The 27,927-nt window shown below is 42.7% G+C and overlaps 1 protein-coding gene across 2 annotated transcripts; it reads left to right on the forward strand.

Annotated features, from left to right (window-relative positions):
• The first annotated feature begins 3,525 nt into the window (after positions 1 to 3,525).
• Positions 3,526 to 27,879, forward strand: chm (CHM Rab escort protein). Of its 2 annotated transcripts, none has more exons than XM_029448373.1 (17): positions 3,526 to 3,616; positions 4,935 to 5,001; positions 5,100 to 5,172; positions 5,248 to 5,372; positions 5,557 to 5,651; positions 5,820 to 5,914; positions 6,019 to 6,165; positions 6,379 to 6,495; positions 7,359 to 7,470; positions 7,741 to 7,963; positions 19,200 to 19,277; positions 21,510 to 21,617; positions 23,610 to 23,673; positions 24,202 to 24,301; positions 26,532 to 26,630; positions 27,232 to 27,377; positions 27,557 to 27,879. In XM_029448373.1, the coding sequence occupies exons 1-17, from the start codon at positions 3,565 to 3,567 to the stop codon at positions 27,779 to 27,781; spliced, it is 1,926 nt and encodes a 641-aa protein (XP_029304233.1). In that variant the 5' UTR covers positions 3,526 to 3,564; the 3' UTR covers positions 27,782 to 27,879. The 2 variants fall into 2 exon arrangements, with proteins under 2 accessions (XP_029304233.1, XP_029304234.1); XM_029448374.1 differs by having other exon boundaries at positions 24,202 to 24,295.
• The last annotated feature ends 48 nt before the right edge of the window (positions 27,880 to 27,927 follow it).

Genomic DNA, 27,927 nt, shown 5'->3' on the forward strand with positions numbered 1-27,927 from the left:
ATCCATATTATATATAGATCTAAAACACTTCACATCCATATTATATACAGATCTAAAACACTTCACATTCATATTATATATAGATCTAAAACACTTCACATTCATATTATCTACAGATCTAAAACACTTCACATCCATATTATATACAGATCTAAAACACTTCACATCCATATTATCGATAGATCTAAAACACTTCACATTCATATTATATACAGATCTAAAACACTTCACATTCATATTATATACAGATCTAAAACACTTCACATCCATATTATCGATAGATCTAAAACACTTCACATCCATATTATATACAGATCTAAAACACTTCACATTCATATTATATACAGATCTAAAACACTTCACATTCATATTATCTACAGATCTTAAACACTTCACATTCATATTATATACAGATCTAAAACACTTCACATTCATATTATATACAGATCTTAAACACTTCACATTCATATTATCTACAGATCTTAAACACTTCACATTCATATTATATACAGATCTAAAACACTTCACATTCATATTATATACAGATCTAAAACACTTCACATTCATATTATATACAGATCTAAAACACTTCACATTCATATTATATACAGATCTTAAACACTTCACATTCATATTATCTACAGATCTAAAACACTTCACATTCATATTATATACAGATCTAAAACACTTCACATTCATATTATATACAGATCTAAAACACTTCACATCCATATTATATACAGATCTAAAACACTTCACATTCATATTATCTATAGATCTAAAACACTTCACATTCATATTATCTACAGATCTAAAACACTTCACATTCATATTATATACAGATCTAAAACACTTCACATTCATATTATATACAGATCTAAAACACTTCACATTCATATTATATACAGATCTAAAACACTTCACATCCATATTATCTACAGATCTTCTTCCTAAACGCTACTGAACAACGAATGTTGACCGCTACCGGCAACAGCAAAACAAAAGAATCAACCTGGTCACATACTCTTAGTTAACCATGGAACATCCCGGATGAGCCCCCAATTTGTCACAACCCCGGCTCTAGGGCAGTACAAACAGACACTTTAAACAGATACAACACAGTGACTGACACAAGACAGGTTAAGCAGGGGCCGTCACACTTCACATCCATATCATCTATTCTTCGTTTGCAAACACTTGACAGAACTGTAACGTATGCGTGCGATGCCATGTTGGACAAATCAACAATGGTGTCTAACGCGAGCAACAACTACAATACAACTCCGACTTCTTCAAATCTCTGGATCCTCTGCAAAGGCAAGATTAAGAGAAAAAGTCCAAATTTGTGGCCGTGAACCGTACACGCTAAAGCCGTCGGATTATATTGAGGATTTAGATTCATTACCGCCGATTGAATATCCGGATATTGTGAACTACCTTGTGCTACAAACGTCGTGGGCAACCAACGCACAAATGAAGGCGTACAAGAGCTGAGATGCTTCTAATGTCTTTGTTTCTGGCTGGGTTGGTAGTCTTCTTACCAAACCACTGAAAGATGACAGGGTGCTCGTCCATGCCCGTGTAGATCACTCGCAAAGAGCTCGAGATACACCGCTCAAGCCGTGGTTTGTGAGTGAGAAGAGCGCCGATGTTATCCTCGCACACTGTGATTGTATGGCGATATTAAGCGAAGCATGTTCTCACATTGGTGCTTTGCTTTTAGCTTTAGCATGAGCTCTTACCAGATATAAAGTGGACGCCACACACATGGGTGAATTGTGCTTCTTCTTCTGTTGAATCCTCACGAGTAATGTTGCTAAACCAGCTGACGGCGTTCAGTAGACAGTAACTCATCCCTCTTTCGTGGATCGTTGTTTTTGATGATTGTAGGAAATCTAAAGAACCGTTTCTCTGGGTCACGAGTAGCGTTATGACCACAACTATACACTGCGCACAAGATTGGCATTTCCTTTCAATCTTAGACGTTTAAATACAAAGAAAATTACGAAGCGTTGCAGCAACTCACACGCGAACGGGCGCCGTCTTGGTTGTGTATATCATCCAACATGGCTGACTTACGGGTTGGGAAATAAGCGTGACGTCACATGCACACGATCTATAGATCTAAAACACATGAACTCATAATATATGACAGATTAATAACAATATTTGTAAGAATATAAACTCAGTATTTTCTTCGTTGAAGGTTTTTCAGGAAACGTTTTGGCAGCCGATCACAGCCGTCCAATCAGCACACAGCCCTCGTTAACACCTCGTTCCAACGAGCTACAAAAGGCCCTTTAATGACAGAAGAGACGCCAGGAAAGATTTAACAGAAAAACACTTTATTTTCCTTTTCAATGTGCTTCAAACGTTTTCAACCAGCAGACACACACACACACACACACACACACACACACACACACACACACGTGCAGTAAGCACACATGTTTTATTCATATTTACTTTTACTTTTTTTGTTATGTAAAGTATTTTTACAGATAAACTCATGTGTTTCTACATAAATACAAATTTTAAAACAGGAGGAGGAAACAAGGTTTCAAGGAGACAAGAACAGGAGAAGAGTTTTTTAACCATCTGGTGTTTTTAAGATTATTAAAGGAGAAACAGAGGAAACAGTCTGTTGGCTTTATATCACTCAGTATGTGTGTCTATGTGTGTGTCTGTGTGTGTATGTGTGTGTGTACATGTGTGTGAGTGTGTGTGTGCAGGACTTGGCAGTGGCAGAAAGCACCACAGAAGAAGAAGGTGTTGCTGATCATCACTGACTTCAATGATGTTCTTTTTAGCAAAACAATCGTTATTAAATCATCAAAATCAATTTCGTTTAATTATTGGTTAATTTAGTAAGTAGCCGTGTAAATAGGCAGGATGATGCACAGCGAACCATCATAATGAAAACATTTTGTATATTCAGCATGAAGGACTTTACTCATCTTCCATTTTCTATGTAAATAAAAACTCTATTATCCATGAATCATCATTAAAAAAATAATATTACCTTTTCATGAATTGCATTGATTGTCATGAAAAGAAGTTTGGTAATTGCCGTATTTTAAAGACCTAATTATAAATGTAATCAATATCCTTGACAATGTTACTATAATCTAATCACAATTGTTTTAATGTAATCTGAGTTGATTATAGATTCTTATTTTTGGTAATCTGATTACATCCGTTACTATCGTATACCTCATCATATTTATACAGGTTTTTATTATATATATGTTTTTTCTTTCCCCTGTTAATAGGTTAATTATATATTTATATAGAGTCAATATCTTACTTATATTCTGCAGTTTAGTTTTTGTCATAGTTTAGTCACCAGAAGATTTAATAAAAAATATTTTGACAAACAATAGAATAAAAAAGTTCAAACATGAAATTAGATTATCTGTTACATTGTAGTTATTGATTGTTGTTACTATGGTTATTAATAATAATAATAGTAATATTACTACTCTTGTTCTTGTTCTTGTTGTTATTGATTGATCAGTGACGCTCTCCGTGTCACGTGATTTTGTGTTTGTCCCTGCTAACAACATGGCCGCCGAGGATCTGCCGTCTGAATTTGACGTCGTCATTCTGGGCACAGGTACAGAAACACCTGAGTTTTTATGACATTTTATGATCCGGGTCATGTACCTGAACGTGTCTCCGCTCGGTCTCACGGATTTTTGGTTCCAAAACATCCCGGAAACCTGGTTTAAATCCGGTCCGAACACTGGGGGCTGTGGTCATTTTGGGTGTTAGCTAGCGGCTAACGGCCAATTCATTTCAAATGACTGCGGCTAGCAGCTAACGCCCAGGCTGCTGTGTTAGCTGCAGGGAATAACAAACACCAACATCACTGCTGCTGTTTGTTTGTTAATGTTCGCAGTGGAGCTAACGTTAGCTTTGTTAGCTTTATATATTGTTTCACTGTGCTGCTCAGCTTTAGCCTGATGCTAACCTTAGCCTGTTGTGCTAACAGTCTTAAGAGAGCTGCTGTGATGCTAACAGTTAGCTTAGCAGCATGAATACACAATAATAAACTGACTAACTGATGTTTACATACACACATGTCACAGAATCATAAAAAGGGTTAAATAAGTAGAATCATGTTTACACATACTTTGACTTGGTGTTTTGGTACATACAATAAACATATTAGGAGGAAATAGTCAAGAACATAAATATAGAAAAATAAAAATATCTTAAAATACTATAACAAATATGAACAATATGACAGTTTTAGAAAGAGAGAGCTCTTTCTAAGTAAAAGTATAATTTGTGAAGTATAATATTTACCATTATATTTTGGTGATGGCATCAATACAGTAACAAAATAAAACCATTAAAACAACTCAAAAGTATATTTCACAATAAAAGCTTTCAGGTAAATAAACGAGGGCAGCACGATGTTAGGAAAGACACTGATATTGTTTTTCCTGCAATATATTTTGCAATATAAAAAATACAGGAATCTTCGCCAAATGATGTAAAAGTTCCAGTTTTTAGTCAATATCGTCCTTTATGTGCTGCACGATCTGAGGAAAATATGTAATTGAACGTTGTTGAATATTGCGATCGTGATTTTACCTGTGATAAATAAACATTTAATTTAGCCGACACATTTGTCCAAAGCGTGTAAATAACATTGAAGATCCAACAAAAATAATCCTGCAGGAACTTTAGCTTCAAATATTAAAGTTACTGCTGAATCACAACTAATTGCTTGATGAATAAAAAAATTAAAATGTTTATCGCAGTCTTTCAAGATGTGTTTATCGCGCACATTGACATTGATTATAGATTATAGATTACACACTATAGATTACACACTATAGATTACAGATTATAGATTACAGATGACAGATTTACATATTACAGATTATAGATGACAGATTACAGATTATTGATCATGTGTTCAGGTCTTGCTGAGTCGGTGGTCGCAGCAGCCTTCTCCAGAGTCGGGCAGAGAGTCCTTCACCTCGACAGGTCAGATATGTATCAGATATTATAATATTAGTCATCAGAATATATTATTAAACGACAGAATCAAGACATGGTGGACTGACTGTAGAGTGTGTGTTCAGGAGGAGTTATTATGCAGCTAACTGGGCCAGCTTCACCTTCAACGCTCTGCTCACCTGGATACAACAGCACCATGTGAGTACAACGCTGCACTGTGATTGGCTGCTGAGCATGATGACTCATATTAACCTGTGTGTGTGTGTGATGTAGGAGGGGCCTCAGCCAGAGGAGGTTCAGGATTGGTCGAGCCTGTTAGAGGAAGGGGAGGAGCTAATCTACCTGTCAAACTCAGACTCCGCATCCATCAGTAACCTGCAGGTGTTCTGCTTCACCAGGTAAACCTTGCTGACACTTCCTGCACAGATGTTTCACATTAAAAGCCTTCCAGTGCCTCAAAATGATTCTCCACTTTCTTGTTTTTATTTTTTGTAATTTGTAAATTTGGTTTGATGAGTGAACTCCAGTCCTGAGACACGTATATCACTAAATCATTAATGAAGTTATTAATGTTGTTCTCAGTGAGGAAGATGAGGAGGAGGAAACTCCAAACACCACAGAAGAAGAGCGAGGAGCAGCTGACGAAGACGCTGTCAAAGAAACATCAGAATCTGCAGGTTTGATTCTGCTCAAATATCGATGCTTCACTAAAACACCGCAATGTAATAAATATAATTCATTTGAATTCTGCAGAAAAAGTCTCCAGAACTTAAGTATTTTAGATTCAGGATTCACAGTCGGAGAAAACGTCAGAAACTATTTAAGAAATGTGTTTTTCACTTTAGATTTAAAGGAAGAGGAATCACACCAGAAGCCCGAGGAGACAGCAGCCAGAGACGGAGAACAGCTGACCAATAAGGACACATTTGATCTTCTTCAGGTCTTAAGTGTTATAAATAATCAATTATTACTGTAAGAATTTACAGCTGATCACAGCTCTGAATGATGGTCTCGGGTTGACAGATGTTTCCACCAATCACACAGGCCTCCCAGAATGAGGGGGAGGAGCCAAATGCACATCAACCAACCCCCATTGCTGCTCCGAGCCAATCAGAGCCAACCAGGAAGAAGATCAGCTACGCTCAGCTGGTGAAGGAAGGACGCAGGTTCAACATCGACCTGGTCTCCAAGGTAACACGAGGTTATACAACAACATGACATCATGTAGCAACTTTATTTAAATACATTAGCATTAGCACATTACATAACAATATAACATAACATAAATATATTATAATATATATTATAATATATATTATAATATACATTGTATTTTAAATTGTAATGTATAATAAACATTATAATGTTTATTGTTCTTGTTAACATGTTTTCCTTCTTCCTCAGCTCATGTATTCTCGCGGCTCATTGGTCGATCTGCTCATCAAATCAAATGTCAGTCGCTATGCAGAGTTCAAGAACGTCACCAGGATACTCACCTATCGCCAAGGGAAGGTGGAACAGGTGTGTGCACCTGTCTGTGTGTTCACATTTGAGTCCATTTTATTTATAAAGCCAAATATCACAAATATATAGGAACCTGGCTGTCTGTCTGTTGACCTGTCTCTCTCTCTCTGTACCCGTCTGTCTCTATACTTGTCTCTCTCTCTCTCATTACCTGTCTCTCTGTACCTGTCTGTCTCTCTCTGTACCTGTCTGTCTCTCTGTGCCTGTCTCTCTCTCTCAATACCTGTCTCTCTCTCTGTCTCTGTCTGTATGTCTCTCTGTACCTGTCTCTCTCTCTCTCTCTCTCGCTCTCCTCTACCTGTCTCTCTGTCTCTCTCTCTGTCTCTCTCTCTCTCTGTCTCTCTCTCTCTGTCTCTCTCTGTCTCTCTCTGTCTCTCTCTCTCTGTCTCTCTCTCTCTCTCTCTACCTGTCTGTATGTCGCTCTCTCTGTCTCTCTCTCTCTCTCTCTCTGTCTCTCTGTCTCTCTCTGTCTCTCTCTCTCTCTCTCTACCTGTCTGTATGTCGCTCTCTCTCTGTCTCTCTCTCTGTCTCTCTGTCTCTCTCTCTCTACCTGTCTGTATGTCGCTCTCTCTCGCTCTCTCTCTCTGTCTCTCTGTCTCTCTTCTCTCTCTCTCTCTCGCTCTCTCTCTCTACCTGTCTGTATGTCGCTCTCTGTCTCTCTCTCTGTCTCTCTCTGTCTCACTCTGTCTCTCTCTCTCTGTCTCTCTCTCTCTGTCTCTCTCTCTGTCTCTCTCTCTGTCTCTCTCTCTGTCGCTCTCTCTCTCTGTCTCTGTCGCTCTCTCTCTCTGTCTCTCTCTGTCGCTCTCTCTGTCTATCTCTCTGTGTACCTGTCTGTTTCTCTGTACCTGTCTGTCACTAAGGTGCCCTGCAGCAGAGCCGACGTGTTTGCGAGTCGTCAGCTTTCGGTGGTGGAGAAGAGGAAGTTGATGCGTTTCCTCACTTCCTGTGCGGAGGAGACGGAGGAGCAGCGAGGTGAGACGCGTCACCTGACTAACTGACATCACAGCAGTGCACACATTTCAGGAAATTGGGAAAAGGTTTCTGAGTGGGGATCAGCAGGCAAAACGTCGTCAGTAGTGGACGTTACGTTAAATATAATTTTAGAGCGCTGCATTTAAAAAATAAAGCTGTCTTAATAATTTTGGATCATATCATATGGCACAGATTTCAACTTTTGCTGACATTATAAGTACAACCGGAGCATTGTGGGTAATGTAGTCCTTTACCCCCCTTTCCCTCCAGCCTACAACGGTCGGCCATATTTGGAGTTCCTCACTGACCAGCAGCTCGGTGAGAACCTGCAGCACTTCCTGCTTCACTCCATTGCCATGGTGACAGAAGACACGCCCACAGAGGAGGGCCTGGCCTCCACGCGTCACTTCTTGCGTTGCCTGGGTCGCTACGGCAACACGCCCTTCCTGTTCCCTGTCTACGGCCTCGGAGAGATACCGCAGTGTTTCTGTAGGTAAGAACCATGTGGTGCCACCCTCGTACTACATCTCTTTATTCCAACGTCTGCCGTCGAATTAAAAAGATTTTTGCTCATTGTTATATAAATGTACGACTACACAAATGTAGTTTTTGAGGCTAAACTCCAACAAATGTGTTCTGAAGTGAGACAAAAACAGTAAATGTTGACTTGTGGACTTTAAACGCTGCAGTTATTGTTTGGATGGACTTCTTCTTCTGCAGCTGACGTGCTGCGGCATCTCGCGGTCGGTAACTTCCTGGAGGCAGATCAGTTGGTTGTCATGGTGACGGCTGCTGTCTCATTAGAGCAGAGCATGAATATTAATGAGGGAGGTGTCGCCCAAGGCTCAGCTCATTTACATATTAGATGATCCTCAGCGGATATTACTTCTCAGCTGAGACACACTCACACACACACACACACACTATACAAGGTGTTAGTGTGTCAGTTTACTGAATGTGATTGGGCTACATGAACTCTGTTGAGGCTGAGAAAAGATGTTGTCAGGAAGACTTTTACTGAAAATACAGTTTTTACTCACAATGAATTTATATTTAGAAATGTAGTTTTTATTAAGTAATTTAATAGGAAGGTCTCAACATACAGAGACAGACAGTACAGAGAGACAGACAGTACAGAGAGACAGACAGTACAGAGAGACAGACAGAGAGACAGACAGTACAGAGAGACATACAGTACAGAGAGACAGACAGTACAGAGAGACAGACAGAGAGACAGACAGTACAGAGAGACATACAGTACAGAGAGACAGACAGAGAGACAGACAGTACAGAGAGACAGACAGTACAGAGAGACAGACAGAGAGACAGACAGTACAGAGAGACAGACAGTACAGAGAGACAGACAGTACAGAGAGATGTACAGTACAGTGAGACGTACAGTGCAGAGAGACAGACAGTGCAGAGAGACAGACAGTACAGAGATACATACAGTACAGAGAGACATACAGTACAGAGAGACAGACAGTACAGAGAGACAGACAGTACAGAGAGACAGTACAGAGAGACATGCAGACAGTACAGAGAGACATGCAGTACAGAGAGACAGACAGTGCAGAGAGACAGACAGTACAGAGAGACATGCAGTACAGAGAGACAGACAGTACAGAGAGTACAGAGAGACGTACAGTACAGAGAGACGTACAGTACAGAGACATACAGTACAGAGAGACAGACAGAGAGACAGACAGTACAGAGAGACAGACAGTACAGAGAGACATACAGTACAGAGAGACGTACAGTGCAGAGAGACAGACAGTACAGAGAGACAGATAGTACAGAGAGACATACAGTACAGAGAGACAGACAGAGAGACAGACAGTACAGAGAGACAGACAGTACAGAGAGACATACAGTACAGAGAGACAGACAGTACAGAGAGACAGACAGTACAGAGAGACGTACAGTGCAGAGAGACAGTACAGAGATGCAGACAGTACAGAGAGACATACAGTACAGAGAGACAGACAGAGAGACAGACAGTACAGAGAGACAGACAGTACAGAGAGACATACAGTACAGAGAGACAGACAGTACAGAGAGACAGACAGTACAGAGAGACGTACAGTACAGAGAGACGTACAGTGCAGAGAGACAGTGCAGAGAGACAAACAGTGCAGAGAGACAGACAGTACAGAGAGACATACAGTACAGAGAGACATTACAGAGAGAAAGACAGTACAGAGAGACAGACAGTACAGAGAGACAGACAGTACAGAGAGACAGACAGTACAGAGAGACATACAGTACAGAGAGACATACAGAGAGACAGACAGTACAGAGAGACATACAGTACAGAGAGACATACAGTACAGAGAGACAGACAGTACAGAGAGACAGACAGTACAGAGAGACGTACAGTGCAGAGAGACAGACAGTACAGAGAGACAGACAGTACAGAGAGACATGCAGACAGTACAGAGAGACATGCAGTACAGAGAGACAGACAGTGCAGAGAGACAGACAGTACAGAGAGACATGCAGTACAGAGAGACAGACAGTACAGAGAGTACAGAGAGACGTACAGTACAGAGAGACGTACAGTACAGAGAGACATACAGTACAGAGAGACAGACAGAGAGACAGACAGTACAGAGAGACAGACAGTACAGAGAGACATACAGTACAGAGAGACGTACAGTGCAGAGAGACAGACAGTACAGAGAGACAGATAGTACAGAGAGACATACAGTACAGAGAGACATACAGTACAGAGAGACATACAGTACAGAGAGACATACAGTACAGAGAGACAGACAGAGAGACAGACAGTACAGAGAGACAGACAGTACAGAGAGACAGACAGAGAGACAGACAGTACAGAGAGACAGACAGTACAGAGAGACAGACAGTACAGAGAGACGTACAGTACAGAGAGACGTACAGTGCAGAGAGACAGACAGTACAGAGAGACAGACAGTACAGAGAGACAGACAGTGCAGAGAGACAGACAGTACAGAGAGACATGCAGTACAGAGAGACAGACGGTACAGAGAGACAGACAGTACAAAGACAGACAGTACAGAGAGAAAGACAGTACAGAGAGACATGCAGTACAGAGAGACAGACAGTACAGAGAGACATACAGTACAGAGAGACAGACAGTGCAAAGACAGACAGTACAGAGAGAAAGACAGTACAGAGAGACAGAGAGTACAAAGACAGACAGTACAAAGACGTACAGTACAGAGAGACAGACAGTACAGAGAGAAAGACAGTACAGAGAGAAAGACAGTACAGAGAGACAGACAGTACAAAGACAGACAGTACAGAGAGACAGACAGTACAAAGACAGACAGTACAAAGACGTACAGTACAGAGAGACAGACAGTACAGAGAGACAGACAGTACAGAGAGACAGACAGTGCAAAGACAGACAGTACAGAGAGAAAGACAGTACAGAGAGACAGAGAGTACAAAGACATACAGTACAGAGACATACAGTACAGAGAGACAGACAGTACAGAGAGAAAGACAGTATAGAGAGACAGAGAGTACAAAGACAGACAGTACAGAGAGACAGAGAGTACAGAGAGACAGACAGTACAGAGAGAAAGACAGTACAGAGAGAAAGACAGTACAGAGAGACAGACAGTACAAAGACAGACAGTACAGAGAGACAGACAGTACAGAGAGACATACAGTACAGAGAGACAGACAGAGACAGACAGTACAGAGAGACAGACAGTACAGAGAGACAGACAGTACAGAGAGACAGACAGTACAGAGAGACATACAGTACAGAGAGACATACAGAGAGACAGACAGTACAGAGAGACATACAGTACAGAGAGACATACAGTACAGAGAGACATACAGTACAGAGAGACAGACAGAGACAGACAGTACAGAGAGACAGACAGTACAGAGAGACAGACAGTACAGAGAGACAGACAGTACAGAGAGACAGACAGTACAGAGAGACAGACAGTACAGAGAGACGTACAGTGCAGAGAGACAGACAGTACAGAGAGACAGACAGTACAGAGAGACAGACAGTACAGAGAGACATGCAGACAGTACAGAGAGACATGCAGTACAGAGAGACAGACAGTGCAGAGAGACAGACAGTACAGAGAGACATGCAGTACAGAGAGACGTACAGTACAGAGAGACATACAGTACAGAGAGACAGACAGAGAGACAGACAGTACAGAGAGACAGACAGTACAGAGAGACAGACAGTACAGAGAGACGTACAGTGCAGAGAGACAGACAGTACAGAGAGACAGACAGTACAGAGAGACATACAGTACAGAGAGACATACAGTACAGAGAGACAGACAGTACAGAGAGTACAGAGAGACGTACAGTACAGAGAGACATACAGTACAGAGAGACAGACAGAGATACAGACAGTACAGAGAGACAGACAGTACAGAGAGACATACAGTACAGAGAGATGTACAGTGCAGAGAGACAGACAGTACAGAGAGACAGACAGTACAGAGAGAGTACAGAGAGACATACAGTACAGAGAGACATACAGTACAGAGAGACAGACAGAGAGACAGACAGTACAGAGAGACAGACAGTACAGAGAGACAGACAGTACAGAGAGACAGACAGTACAGAGAGACGTACAGTGCAGAGAGACAGAGAGTACAGAGAGACAGACAGTACAGAGAGACAGACAGTGCAGAGAGACAGACAGTACAGAGAGACATGCAGTACAGAGAGACAGACGGTACAGAGAGACAGACAGTACAAAGACAGACAGTACAGAGAGAAAGACAGTACAGAGAGACATGCAGTACAGAGAGACAGACAGTACAGAGAGACATGCAGTACAGAGAGACAGACAGTACAGAGAGACAGACAGTGCAAAGACAGACAGTACAGAGAGAAAGACAGTACAGAGAGACATGCAGTACAGAGAGACAGACAGTACAGAGAGACAGACAGTGCAAAGACAGACAGTACAGAGAGAAAGACAGTACAGAGAGACAGAGTACAAAGACAGACAGTACAAAGACGTACAGTACAGAGAGACAGACAGTACAGAGAGAAAGACAGTACAGAGAGAAAGACAGTACAGAGAGAAAGACAGTACAAAGACAGACAGTACAAAGACGTACAGTACAGAGAGACAGACAGTACAGAGAGACAGACAGTACAGAGAGACAGACAGTGCAAAGACAGACAGTACAGAGAGAAAGACAGTACAGAGAGACAGAGAGTACAAAGACATACAGTACAGAGACATACAGTACAGAGAGACAGACAGTACAGAGAGAAAGACAGTATAGAGAGACAGAGAGTACAAAGACAGACAGTACAGAGAGTACAGAGAGACAGACAGTACAGAGAGAAAGACAGTACAGAGAGAAAGACAGTACAGAGAGACAGACAGTACAAAGACAGACAGTACAGAGAGACAGACAGTACAGAGAGACATACAGTACAGAGAGACATACAGAGAGACAGACAGTACAGAGAGACAGACAGTACAGAGAGACATGCAGTACAGAGAGACATACAGTACAGAGAGACAGACAGTACAGAGAGACAGACAGTACAGAGAGACAGACAGTACAGAGAGACGTACAGTGCAGAGAGACAGACAGTACAGAGAGACAGACAGTACAGAGAGACAGACAGTACAGAGAGACAGACAGTATAGAGAGACATGCAGACAGTACAGAGAGACATGCAGTACAGAGAGACATACAGTACAGAGAGACAGACAGAGAGACAGACAGTACAGAGAGACAGACAGTACAGAGAGACATGCAGTACAGAGAGACAGACAGTACAGAGAGACATACAGTACAGAGAGACGTACAGTGCAGAGAGACAGACAGTACAGAGAGACAGACAGTACAGAGAGACATACAGTACAGAGAGACAGACAGAGAGACAGACAGTACAGAGAGACAGACAGTACAGAGAGACAGACAGTACAGAGAGACAGACAGTACAGAGAGACAGACAGTACAGAGAGACATACAGTACAGAGAGACATACAGTACAGAGAGACATACAGTACAGAGAGACAGACAGAGACAGACAGTACAGAGAGACAGACAGTACAGAGAGACAGACAGTACAGAGACGTACAGTGCAGAGAGACAGACAGTACAGAGAGACAGACAGTACAGAGAGACAGACAGTACAGAGAGACATGCAGACAGTACAGAGAGACATGCAGTACAGAGAGACAGACAGTGCAGAGAGACAGACAGTACAGAGAGACATGCAGTACAGAGAGACAGACAGTACAGAGTACAGAGAGACGTACAGTACAGAGAGACATACAGTACAGAGAGACAGACAGAGAGACAGACAGTACAGAGAGACAGACAGTACAGAGAGACATACAGTACAGAGAGACGTACAGTGCAGAGAGACAGACAGTACAGAGAGACATACAGTACAGAGAGACAGACAGTACAGAGAGAGTACAGAGAGACATACAGTACAGAGAGACATACAGTACAGAGAGACAGACAGAGAGACAGACAGTACAGAGAGACAGACAGTACAGAGAGACAGACAGTACAGAGAGACGTACAGTGCAGAGAGACAGACAGTACAGAGAGACAGACAGTAGAGAGACAGACAGTGCAGAGAGACAGACAGTACAGAGAGACATGCAGTACAGAGAGACAGACGGTACAGAGAGACAGACAGTACAAAGACAGACAGTACAGAGAGAAAGACAGTACAGAGAGACATGCAGTACAGAGAGACAGACAGTACAGAGAGACATGCAGTACAGAGAGACAGACAGTACAGAGAGACAGAGTGCAAAGACAGACAGTACAGAGAGAAAGACAGTACAGAGAGACATGCAGTACAGAGAGACAGACAGTACAGAGAGACAGACAGTGCAAAGACAGACAGTACAGAGAGAAAGACAGTACAGAGAGACAGAGAGTACAAAGACAGACAGTACAAAGACGTACAGTACAGAGAGACAGACAGTACAGAGAGAAAGACAGTACAGAGAGAAAGACAGTACAGAGAGAAAGACAGTACAGAGAGACAGACAGTACAAAGACAGACAGTACAGAGAGACAGACAGTACAAAGACAGACAGTACAAAGACGTACAGTACAGAGAGACAGACAGTACAGAGAGACAGACAGTACAGAGAGACAGACAGTGCAAAGACACAGTACAGAGAGAAAGACAGTACAGAGAGACAGAGAGTACAAAGACATACAGTACAGAGACATACAGTACAGAGAGACAGACAGTACAGAGAGAAAGACAGTACAGAGAGACAGACAGTACAGAGAGAAAGACAGTACAGAGAGAAAGACAGTACAGAGAGACAGACAGTACAAAGACAGACAGTACAGAGAGACAGACAGTACAAAGACAGACAGTACAAAGACGTACAGTACAGAGAGACAGACAGTGCAAAGACAGACAGTACAGAGAGAAAGACAGTACAGAGAGACAGAGAGTACAAAGACATACAGTACAGAGACATACAGTACAGAGAGACAGACAGTACAGAGAGAAAGACAGTACAGAGAGACAGAGAGTACAGAGAGACAGACAGTACAGAGAGAAAGACAGTACAGAGAGACAGACAGTACAAAGACAGACAGTACAGAGAGACAGACAGTACAAAGACGTACAGTACAGAGAGACAGACAGTACAAAGACGTCCAGTACAGAGAGACGTACAGTGCAGAGAGACAGACAGTACAGAGAGACAGACAGTACAGAGAGACATACAGTACAGAGAGACAGACAGAGAGACAGACAGTACAGAGAGACAGACAGTACAGAGAGACAGACAGTACAGAGAGACAGACAGTACAGAGAGACATGCAGTACAGAGAGACAGACAGTACAGAGAGACAGACAGTGCAAAGACAGACAGTACAGAGAGAAAGACAGTACAGAGAGACATGCAGTACAGAGAGACAGACAGTACAGAGAGACAGACAGTGCAAAGACAGACAGTACAGAGAGAAAGACAGTACAGAGAGACAGAGAGTACAAAGACAGACAGTACAAAGACGTACAGTACAGAGAGACAGACAGTACAGAGAGAAAGACAGTACAGAGAGAAAGACAGTACAGAGAGAAAGACAGTACAGAGAGACAGACAGTACAAAGACAGACAGTACAGAGAGACAGACAGTACAAAGACAGACAGTACAAAGACGTACAGTACAGAGAGACAGACAGTACAGAGAGACAGACAGTACAGAGAGACAGACAGTGCAAAGACACAGTACAGAGAGAAAGACAGTACAGAGAGACAGAGAGTACAAAGACATACAGTACAGAGACATACAGTACAGAGAGACAGACAGTACAGAGAGAAAGACAGTACAGAGAGACAGACAGTACAGAGAGAAAGACAGTACAGAGAGAAAGACAGTACAGAGAGACAGACAGTACAAAGACAGACAGTACAGAGAGACAGACAGTACAAAGACAGACAGTACAAAGACGTACAGTACAGAGAGACAGACAGTACAGAGAGACAGACAGTACAGAGAGACAGACAGTGCAAAGACAGACAGTACAGAGAGAAAGACAGTACAGAGAGACAGAGAGTACAAAGACATACAGTACAGAGACATACAGTACAGAGAGAAAGACAGTACAGAGAGACAGAGAGTACAGAGAGACAGACAGTACAGAGAGAAAGACAGTACAGAGAGACAGACAGTACAAAGACAGACAGTACAGAGAGACAGACAGTACAAAGACGTACAGTACAGAGAGACAGACAGTACAAAGACGTCCAGTACAGAGAGACGTACAGTGCAGAGAGACAGACAGTACAGAGAGACAGACAGTACAGAGAGACATACAGTACAGAGAGACAGACAGAGAGACAGACAGTACAGAGAGACAGACAGTACAGAGAGACAGACAGTACAGAGAGACAGACAGTACAGAGAGACATACAGAGAGACAGACAGTACAGAGAGACAGACAGTACAGAGAGACAGACAGTACAGAGAGACAGACAGTACAGAGAGACAGACAGTACAGAGAGACAGACAGTACAGAGAGACATACAGAGAGACAGACAGTACAGAGAGACAGACAGTACAGAGAGACATACAGTACAGAGAGACATACAGAGAGACAGACAGTACAGAGAGACATACAGAGAGACAGACAGTACAGAGAGACAGACAGTACAGAGTGACATACAGTACAGAGAGACATACAGAGAGACAGACAGTACAGAGAGACAGACAGTACAAAGACAGACAGTACAGAGAGACAGACAGTACAAAGACAGACAGTACAAAGACGTACAGTACAGAGAGACAGACAGTACAGAGAGACAGACAGTACAGAGAGACGTACAGTACAGAGAGACGTACAGTGCAGAGAGACAGACAGTACAGAGAGACAGACAGTACAGAGAGACATACAGTACAGAGAGACAGACAGAGAGACAGACAGTACAGAGAGACAGAGACAGACAGTACAGAGAGACAGACAGTACAGAGAGACATACAGAGAGACAGACAGTACAGAGAGACATACAGTACAGAGAGACATACAGTACAGAGAGACATACAGTACAGAGAGACATACAGAGAGACAGACAGTACAGAGAGACAGACAGTACAGAGAGACAGACAGTACAGAGAGACATACAGAGAGACAGACAGTACAGAGAGACAGACAGTACAGAGAGACAGACATTACAGAGAGACATACAGTACAGAGAGACAGACAGTACAGAGAGACAGACAGTACAGAGAGACGTACAGTGCAGAGAGACAGACAGTACAGAGAGACAGACAGTACAGAGAGACAGACAGTACAGAGAGACAGACAGTACAGAGAGACAGACAGTACAGAGAGACGTACAGTGCAGAGAGACAGACAGTACAGAGAGACAGACAGTACAGAGAGACAGACAGTACAGAGAGACAGACAGTACAGAGAGACAGACAGTGCAGAGAGACAGACAGTACAGAGAGACATGCAGTACAGAGAGACAGACAGTACAGAGAGTACAGAGAGACAGACAGTACAGAGAGACAGACAGTACAGAGAGACATACAGTACAGAGAGACGTACAGTGCAGAGAGACAGACAGTACAGAGAGACAGACAGTACAGAGAGACAGACAGTGCAGAGAGACAGATAGTACAGAGAGACATGCAGTACAGAGAGACATGCAGTACAAAGACAGACAGTACAGAGAGAAAGACAGTACAGAGAGACATGCAGTACAGAGAGACAGACAGTACAGAGAGACATGCAGTACAGAGAGACAGACAGTACAGAGAGACAGACAGTACAAAGACAGACAGTACAGAGAGACAGACAGTACAGAGAGACAGAGAGTACAAAGACAGACAGTACAAAGACGTACAGTACAGAGAGACAGACAGTACAGAGAGAAAGACAGTACAGAGAGACAGACAGTACAGAGAGACAGACAGTACAAAGACAGACAGTACAAAGACGTACAGTACAGAGAGAGACAGTACAGAGAGACAGACAGTGCAAAGACAGACAGTACAGAGAGAAAGACAGTACAGAGAGACAGAGAGTACAAAGACAGACAGTACAGAGAGACAGACAGTACAGAGAGAAAGACAGTACAGAGAGACAGACAGTACAAGACAGACAGTACAAGACAGACAGTACAGAGAGAAAGACAGTACAGAGAGAAGACAGTACAGAGAGACAGACAGTACAAAGACAGACAGTACAAAGACGTACAGTACAGAGAGACAGACAGTACAGAGAGAAAGACAGTACAGAGAGACAGACAGTACAGAGAGACAGACAGTACAAAGACAGACAGTACAAAGACGTACAGTACAGAGAGACAGACAGTACAGAGAGACAGACAGTGCAAAGACAGTACAGAGAACAGTACAGAGAGACAGAGAGTACAAAGACAGACAGTACAGAGAGACAGACAGTACAGAGAGACAGACAGTACAGAGAGACAGACAGTACAGAGAGAAAGACAGTACAGAGAGAAAGACAGTACAGAGAGACAGACAGTACAAAGACAGACAGTACAGAGAGACAGACAGTACAAAGACAGACAGTACAAAGACGTACAGTACAGAGAGACAGACAGTACAGAGAGACAGACAGTACAGAGAGACAGACAGTACAAAGACGTACAGTACAGACAGACATACAGTCCAGAGAGACAGACAGTACAGAGAGACAGACAGTACAGAGAGACAGACAGTACAGAGAAACATACAGTACAGAGAGACAGACAGTACAGAGAAACAGACAGTACAGAGAGACAGACAGTACAGAGAGACAGACAGTACAAAGACACAGTACGGAGAAGAATAGAGTCCAACCCCTTCCAGGAGTATTTAATATATATAAAATGTATATAGATATATATTTATATATATGTTATGTTTATATATTAATAACTTTTCCCTGCTCAATCTTTTTGTTTAAGGGTTTTTTAAAGGGTCAACAAAATGCTTAAAATCTATGACATGAAAATATTCTCCGAATTAAAGCCCCTTTAAAGTATTGTAAACGGAGGGCTTTTATCCCCGACAAAACCCCTTAATCTGTGCAATTAGAGACATAATTATATCTTGATGTATTACTAAAGTACTATTATTAAAAGTCCCTTAACAACCAAACTATTAAATGACAGGATTCAGTGTTGTTGAGGTAAAAAAGGTTTTCCTCACTGTCCACATTAATACTGCAGCTGGTGATGTTTCCCTGGTGCTGATTGGATGATGCTGAATCAGCTGACGTTGTTGTTTCAGGATGTGTGCAGTGTTCGGAGGAGTGTACTGTCTGAGACACTCTGTGAGTGGGCTGCTGCTGGAGCGGGACTCCAACAGGTACTACTACTGCAGTACTACTGTAATACTACACATCCTACTGCAGTACTGCTGTAATACTACACATCCTACTGCAGTACTACTGTAATACTACACATCCTACTGCAGTACTACTGTAATACTACACATCCTACTGCAGTACTGCTGTAATACTACACATCCTACTGCAGTACTACTGTAATACTACACATCCTACTGCAGTACTACTGTAATACTACACATCCTACTACTGTAATACTACACATACTACTGCAGTACTACTGTAATACTACACATCCTACTGCAGTACTGCTGTAATACTACACATCCTACTGCAGTACTGCTGTAATACTACACATCCTACTGCAGTACTGCTGTAATACTACACATCCTACTGCAGTACTGCTGTAATACTACACATCCTACTGCAGTACTACTGTAATACTACACATACTACACATACTACTGCAGTACTGCTGTAATACTACACATCCTACTGCAGTACTACTGTAATACTACACATCCTACTGCAGTACTGCTGTAATACTACACATCCTACTGCAGTACTGCTGTAATACTACACATCCTACTGCAGTACTGCTGTAATACTACACATCCTACTGCAGTACTGCTGTAATACTACACATCCTACTGCAGTACTACTGTAATACTACACATCCTACTGCAGTACTACTGTAATACTACACATCCTACTGCAGTACTACTGTAATACTACACATCCTACTGCAGTACTACTGTAATACGACACATCCTACTGCAGTACTACTGTAATACGACACATACTACACATCCTACTGCAGTACTACTGTAATACTACACATCCTACTGCAGTACTACTGTAATACTACACATACTACTGCAGTACTACTGTAATACTACACATCCTACTGCAGTACTACTGTAATACTACACATCCTACTGCAGTACTACTGTAATACTACACATACTACACATACTACTGCAGTACTACTGTAATACTACACATCCTACTGCAGTACTACTGTAATACTACACATACTACACATCCTACTGCAGTACTACTGTAATACTACACATCCTACTGCAGTACTACTGTAATACTACACATACTACACATCCTACTGCAGTACTACTGTCATACTACACATCCTACTGCAGTACTACTGTAATACTACACATACTACTGCAGTACTACTGTAATACTACACATCCTACTGCAGTACTACTGTAATACTACACATACTGCAGTACTACTGTAATACTACACATACTGCAGTACTACTGTAATACTACACATACTACTGCAGTACTACTGTAATACTACACATACTACTGCAGTACTACTGTAATACTACACATACTACTGCAGTACTACTATTACACATCCTACTGCAGTACTACTGTAATACTACACATACTGCAGTACTACTGTAATACTACACATACTACTGCAGTACTACTGTAATACTACACATACTACTGCAGTACTACTGTAATACTACACATACTACTGCAGTACTACTGTAATACTACACATACTACACTCCTTCTCCTTCTTCTCCTTCTTGTTCTTCTTCTCCTTCATCTCCTTCTTCTTCTCCTTCATCTTCATCTTCTTCATCAGCTAACAGCTAATGTTGCTGACAGAGCTAACGTTGCTGACAGAGCTAACATTGCTGACAGAGCTAACGTTGCCGACAGAGCTAACGTTGCTGACAGCTAATGTTGCTGACAGAGCTAACGTTGCTGACAGCTAATGTTGCTGACAGAGCTAACGTTGCTGACAGAGCTAACGTTGCTGACAGAGCTAACGTTGCTCGCAGAGCTAACATTGCTCACAGAGCTAACGTTGCCAACAGAGCTAATGTTGCCGACAGAGCTAACGTTGCCGGCAGAGCTATCGTTGCTGACAGAGCTAATGTCGCAAACATTGCTAAAAAGGAAGCTGTGAGACACACGAGGAGCTCTGACTGTGTTTGTGAATATTATCTGTTAACTTCATGTGTGTGTGACCTTCTCGTGCTGGTGTGTGTGTTTGTCAGAGGTTATGGATGAGCTTTTGTGCGCATCATTATTCCCGATAATGGGTTTCGTGTGTGTGTGTGTGTGTGTGTGTATGTGACACAAAAATCAATCATTTTTATATTGAAATCACAATTTCATAGAGTGAAATATTCAAATCACAAAAGCTGCGACTGTAATTTTCTTTGTCGTTATATTTAGTGTCTTTACCGTCATGGTGTCTTCTCTCAGGTGTAAGGCGGTGATTGACAGCCGAGGACAGCGAATCAACTGTAGCCATTTCATCGTAGAGGAGGGCTTTGTGGGGGCGGACAGGAAGAGGGTGGCCACACCCCCCAGGTCAGTATCCACCTATCACTTAACCTCCATCACTTAACCTCCGTCACCCAACCTCCATCCCTTAACCTCCATCACTTAACCTCCATCACTTAACCTCTATCACTTAGCCTCCGTCACCCAACCTCCATCACTTAACCTCCATCACTTAGCCTCCATCACTTAAACCTCCATCACTTAGCCTCCGTCACCCAACCTCCATCACTTAACCTCCATCACTTAACCTCCATCACTTAACCTCCGTCACCCAACCTCCATCCCTTAACCTCCATCACTTAACCTCCATCACTTAACCTCCATCACTTAACCTCCATCAATTAACCTCCATCACTTAACCTCCGTCACCCAACCTCCATCACTTAACCTCCATCACTTAACCTCCATCACTTAACCTCCATCACTTGACCTCCATCACTTAACCTCCATCACTTGACCTCCATCACTTAACCTCCGTCACTTAACCTCCGTCACTTAACCTCCATCACTTAACCTCCGTCACCCAACCTCCATCACTTAACCTCCATCACTTAACCTCCATCACTTAACCTCCATCACTTAACCTCCATCACTTAACCTCCTACACTTAACCTCCATCACTAACCTCCATCACTTAACCTCCATCACCCACACGGAACCGCCAGCACGGAACCGCCAGCACGGAACCGCCAGCACCCAACCCACGGAACCGCCAGCACGGAACCTCCGGCACCCAACCCATCACGAACCGCCATCACGGAACCTCCAGCACGGAACCGCCAGCAGGAACCGCCAGCACTTAACCGCCACACGGAACCGCCAGCAGTAACCGCCACAACCAATCACCCAACCTCCAGCACCTCCATCACTTAACCTCCGGCACCCAACGCGAGCACCAACCGCGAGCACCCAACCGCGACCTAACTTAACCTCCATCACTTAACCTCCATCACTTAACCTCCCTACACTTAACCTCCATCACTTAACCTCCTACACTTAACCTCCATCACTAACCTCCATCACTTAACCTCCATCACCCAACCGCCATCACTTAACCTCCATCACTTAACCCTCCATCACCCAACCTCCATCACTTAAACTCCATCACTTAACCTCCATCACTTAACCTCCGTCACCCAACCTCCATCACCAACCTCCACCACTTAACCTCCATCACCCAACCTCCGTCACCTAACCTGCTGCCCTGGTCCTGCTGGAAACCGGGAAGTCTTTTTGACATTTTCCTGGATTCATCCAAACTTTCAACACAACATAATTTCTGTCAAATGTTGTTGTTTATCCTGTACACACGACATCTACTGCATGTCTGTGCGTCCTGGGAGAGGGATCCCTCCTCTGTCTCTCCCTGAGGTTTCTTACATGTTCCCTCTTTAATTATGGGGTTTCTTTTAGGAAGTTTTTCCTTGTGCGATGCGAGGGTCTAAGGACAGAGGGTCTAAGGACAGAGGGTCTAAGGACAGAGGATCTAAGGACAGAGGGTCTAAGGACAGAGGGGGTCTAAGGACAAAGGGGGTCTAAGGACAGAGGGGGTCTAAGGACAGAGGATCTAAGGACAGAGGGTGTAAGGACAGAGGGTCTAAGTACAGAGGGTGTAAGGATAGAGGGTCTAATGACAGAGGGTCTAAGGACAGAGGGTGTAAGGACAGAGGGTCTAAGAACAGAGGGTCTGAGGACAGAGGGTGTAAGGACAGAGGGTCTAAGGACAGAGGGTCTAAGAACAGAGGGTCTAAGAACAGAGGGTCTAAGGACAGAGGGTCTGAGAACAGAGGGTCTAAGGACAGAGGGTCTAAGGACAGAGGGTCTAAGGACAGAGGGTCTAAGGACAGAGGGTGTAAGGACAGAGGGTCTAAGGACAGAGGGTCTAAGCACAGATATTGGGCTATACAAATAAATTTGATTTGATTTAACCTCCGTCACCTAACCTCCCCCTAAAACCCGTGCAGTGTCCTTCCACCCTCATGAAGATGAATAATAATAATAAAGTTTCTTTGTCTCCAGGTTTCTCTCCAGAGCTGTTCTGATCACAGATGGCTCGCTGCTGCCCAGTGAGTCAGAGCAGCAGGTAAATCATGTGTGTGTGAGGTTCTGTGTGGTTCCTACAGTAGGTGTGTGTGAGGTTCTGTGTGGTTCCTACAGTAGGTGTGTGTGAGGTTCTGTGTGGATCCTACAGTAGGTGTGTGTGAGGTTCTGTGTTATTATATCTCCGTGTCCTTCAGCCACCAAAGTGATCAAAAAGATCAAAAAGGAAATCAGAGACGAACAGTCCCTTAAAAAAAGTCAATTACTGAAGAACTTCCCCAATTTCATCTGTCTGAACTCACACACACACACACACACACACACACACACACACACACACTCCTCACTAATTAGGAGTGAGTTAAATATTGAATTATGATGTTTCATAGATCTTCGTGTGTGTGTGTGTGTGTGTGTGTGTGTGTGTGTGTGTGTGTGTGTGTGTGTGTGTGTGTGTGTGTGTGTGTGTGTGTGTGTCAGCCTGCAGTGTTCAGTAATAAGATGAAACTAATCTGGTTTTTAACACTCAGAGGAGGTTTTTCATTAACGACTTCTCTGTCTGACCCCCCAGGTCTCCATGGTCATGGTCCCCCCAGCAGCAGGCGGTCCTGTGGTGAGGATGGTGGAGCTCTGTCCCTCCACGATGACCTGCATCCCAGGAACATGTGAGGGTGGGGGAGGGCACGTTAATGTTATCTATTATATCTATTTTAATCAGTATTTCTATCTCTACAGACTGTGAGAATGGAAATATTATTATCTTGTCATTTGAAGAATCCTTCAGGCTATAATAATATAATATATAATATATAAAAGATACAATGTACAAGATAAGATATATAAGATATATAAAATATATAATATATAAAATATATAATATATAATATATATAAAAGACCTAAGACCTTGGGACCACAGCTCATCACTGCAGCTTCAGCAATAGAGGTTTTGAACATCGCCCACTCAGGTTCAATGGTTCACCTCCACAGGGATGTCTGAAAAGCTCCGCCGGAGGTGTGAGTTAAAGATCTCCAGGACAGGGGCTTCCTCCAGACGTTCCCAGTTCACCCGCACTACCCGTTTGGGTTTACCAGGTCTGTCCAGAGTCTTCCCCCACCCTTTGATCCAACTCACCACCAGATGGTGATCAGTCGACAGCTCCGCCCCTCTCTTCACCCGAGTGTCCAAAACATGCGGCCTCAGATCAGATGATACGATTACGAAACCGATCATTGACCTTTGGCCTAGGGAGCTCTGGTACCACGTACACTTATGAGCATCCTTATGTTCGAACATGGTGTTTGTTATGGCCATTCCATGACTAGCACAGAAGTCCAACAACAAACGACCGTTCGGGTTTAGATCAGGGAGGCCGTTCCTCCCAATCACGCCTCTCCAGGTGTCTCCATCGTTTCCCACGTGTGCGTTGAAGTCTCCCAGCAAGACTACGGAGTCCCCTACTGGAGCCCCCTGCAGGGCTCCATTCAGGGTCTCCAAGAAGGCCGAATACTCAGAACTGCGGTTTGGGGCATAGGCACAAACAACAGTCAGAGTTTCCCCCCCATAACCCGAAGGCGTAGGGAGGCGACCGTCTCGTCCACCGGGATAAACTCCACCGGGGTAAACTCCAACGTAGCGGCGCTCAGCCGGGGGCTAGTGAGTATCCCCACCCCGGCCCGACGCCTCACACCTTGGGCAACTCCGGAGAAGAATAGAGTCCAACCTAAATATAATTTAAAATATGTAAAATAAACAATTTATATTTATATAAAATATATAAGATATAATCTATACAATATCAAATACATAACATATATAATATATTAAATATTTAATATAATTAATATATAAAATGTAAAGTGTAAAAATATATCAAACATAATATATTAAATATACAATTTATATATTATTTAAGATATAATATATAAAAGAAAATATAAAATATGTGAGATGTAAGATAAGAAGCAGGACGGTCTGAAAACTCTCCTGCAGCGTCCTTCAGGAGAAAACTGATGAAACCACCAACACAAACACTGATTAATGAGACACACACACACACACACACACACACACAGACACACACACACACACAGACACACACACTCTGCTGTGTGTGTTCCGCCTGTCAGATCTTCTTCTTCTGTTGTCCTGATGCTGCAGTGTGATTGGTTACTGAGTCAGTGGTCCTGAACGCCTTTAAAACAAAACACCATTTATCTAAACACACACACACACACACACACACACACCTCATGACGTCTAAATGAAAAATAAAACCAGTATTTTTCGAGACACATGGTAGATTAATGATTGGCAGAAAAATCTTTTGTTAATCGTTTAATAATTTTAGTCATTGATCAGAGAAAGTGTGAAATGTTTGTTTTAATAAACTCTTTAATTTCAATATTTAATCTCATCTGTTCAATATGTGAGGAAGATTTAAAACTCATGCTCAGTAATTACAATAATAACTATTAATAATAGTTAATAACAACTTAAACCCTCCAGGTTCTGCTTTAAGTCGTGACTCCACAAACGTAGTGTTTGATACCAAACCAGTGAAACTCCACGATTCTCAACACCCACTAAATGTTTGTATTTAAATATCTGCTTTAGCATTAGCAGTTTAAAGATGTTTAATAATCTGTTTTATATTGAAAACATCTTCCTGCGTCTGCTGTTTTCATCTCTTGTATTTGGTCCTTGGGCGTCTTGAAAGGCGCCTCCAAATAAAATGTATTCTTATTATTATTACTAAGAACTACGTTTTACAAGATTACTTTGAACACATCATGATAACGTTAGAATTCACCTCATACTCATTTCTACTGAGCAGTTATGTTTATGTCTTTGAGCCGTAAAGCTTCACAATATAATAAGAGGTGAAAACTTTCTCTGCAGATCTGGTCCACCTCACCTGTCAGTCAGTTGGCTCCGCCTACGAGGATCTGTCGCCCGTGGTAACCAGGATGTTCCGCACGCCTGAGTCACATGACCAAGGTAACGCACACATTTCGTTAATTAAAGGTACACAGTGTGTAGATGTGTGTGTAGAAACATGTTTATGCCTCATGGAGCAGCTACAGTTAGCTTAGCGCTGATCAACCAAACTCCCTTCAGAAAACAAGCATTTTAAGAGATGTTTGTTTGTCGTCCTGCAGACCTGACAGCAGGTCCTGTTTACTGATCCTGACGGATTTATTTCTGCTCCCTGTTGATCTGTTTATTGAGATTTACTCACAGATAAATATCTTTATTTTGGGTTCATCCCGCTGCAGTAAAACAGATTAATTTAATAAACAGACTTTCTGACTTCCTGTGAGCTTTCTCTCTGTCTCCAGTTCATTCATCACTTTCCTCTGCTTTTAATTATAACACACACGCCGGTTTAAAGAGATTCATCACAGCTGATGAGGACGGAGAGCTGCAGCAACGATTCATTATTATTATTGTTTTAATGAATCCATTTATTCATCAACACGTGAGACGTCTTATATTGAGCGGTGTTTACATACAATCGTGTGAAATCTGCTGGAAAATGTTTTTTGATCGTTCCACTGACAAAGAATAAATATAAGTGTGTGTGTGCTTGTGTGTGTAGAGAAGCGCCCGTCTGTCCTCTGGTGCCTGTACTTCAACATGGCCGACGGTTCTGGGCTGGAGGCAGAAGGTCACGACCTCCCGGCAAATGTATACGTGTGCTCCGGGCCGGACGGCGCTCTGGGACACGACCACGCTGTCAGACAGGTGAGACCGAGGACGGTCTGTTTACTCAAATTAAAAACAGACTGACGAATCAGGTGAACGTTTACTTTGTTCGAGACGGATCAGTAGCTAACCGCGCACTGTGGAGCTGTCGGACGTTTGCTAATTAAGACGCTTCAAAAGAGCGACGGCAGATTCTAACTAAACGTGTGTCTCTGCAGGCGGAGGACATCTTCCAGAAGATTCTGCCTGAGGAGGACTTCTGTCCCCCCGCCCCCAACCCTGAGGACATCATCTACGACACAGAAAACACCTCCACAGGGGAGGACGAGAGACAAGACAGGGAGGAGGACAGACAGGAAGACGTCAGGGAGGAGGACAGACAGGAAGACGTCAGGGAGGAGGACAGACAGGAAGACGTCAGACAGGAGGACAGACAGGAGTAAAGTCTCAGTTGTTTGGTTAAAGTTTCTTCATGTATTATTTTTCCATCATGTTTATTTAAACTTCTGTGAAACATTAAAACTTGAATGAATTCAAACTATTTCAGGTTCAAACTTTACAAACTAGTTTGTCGTGTTGAATAAAGTGA

Source organism: Cottoperca gobio, chromosome 14 (genome assembly GCF_900634415.1).
Source record: "Cottoperca gobio chromosome 14, fCotGob3.1, whole genome shotgun sequence".
Classification (NCBI taxonomy): domain Eukaryota; kingdom Metazoa; phylum Chordata; class Actinopteri; order Perciformes; family Bovichtidae; genus Cottoperca; species Cottoperca gobio.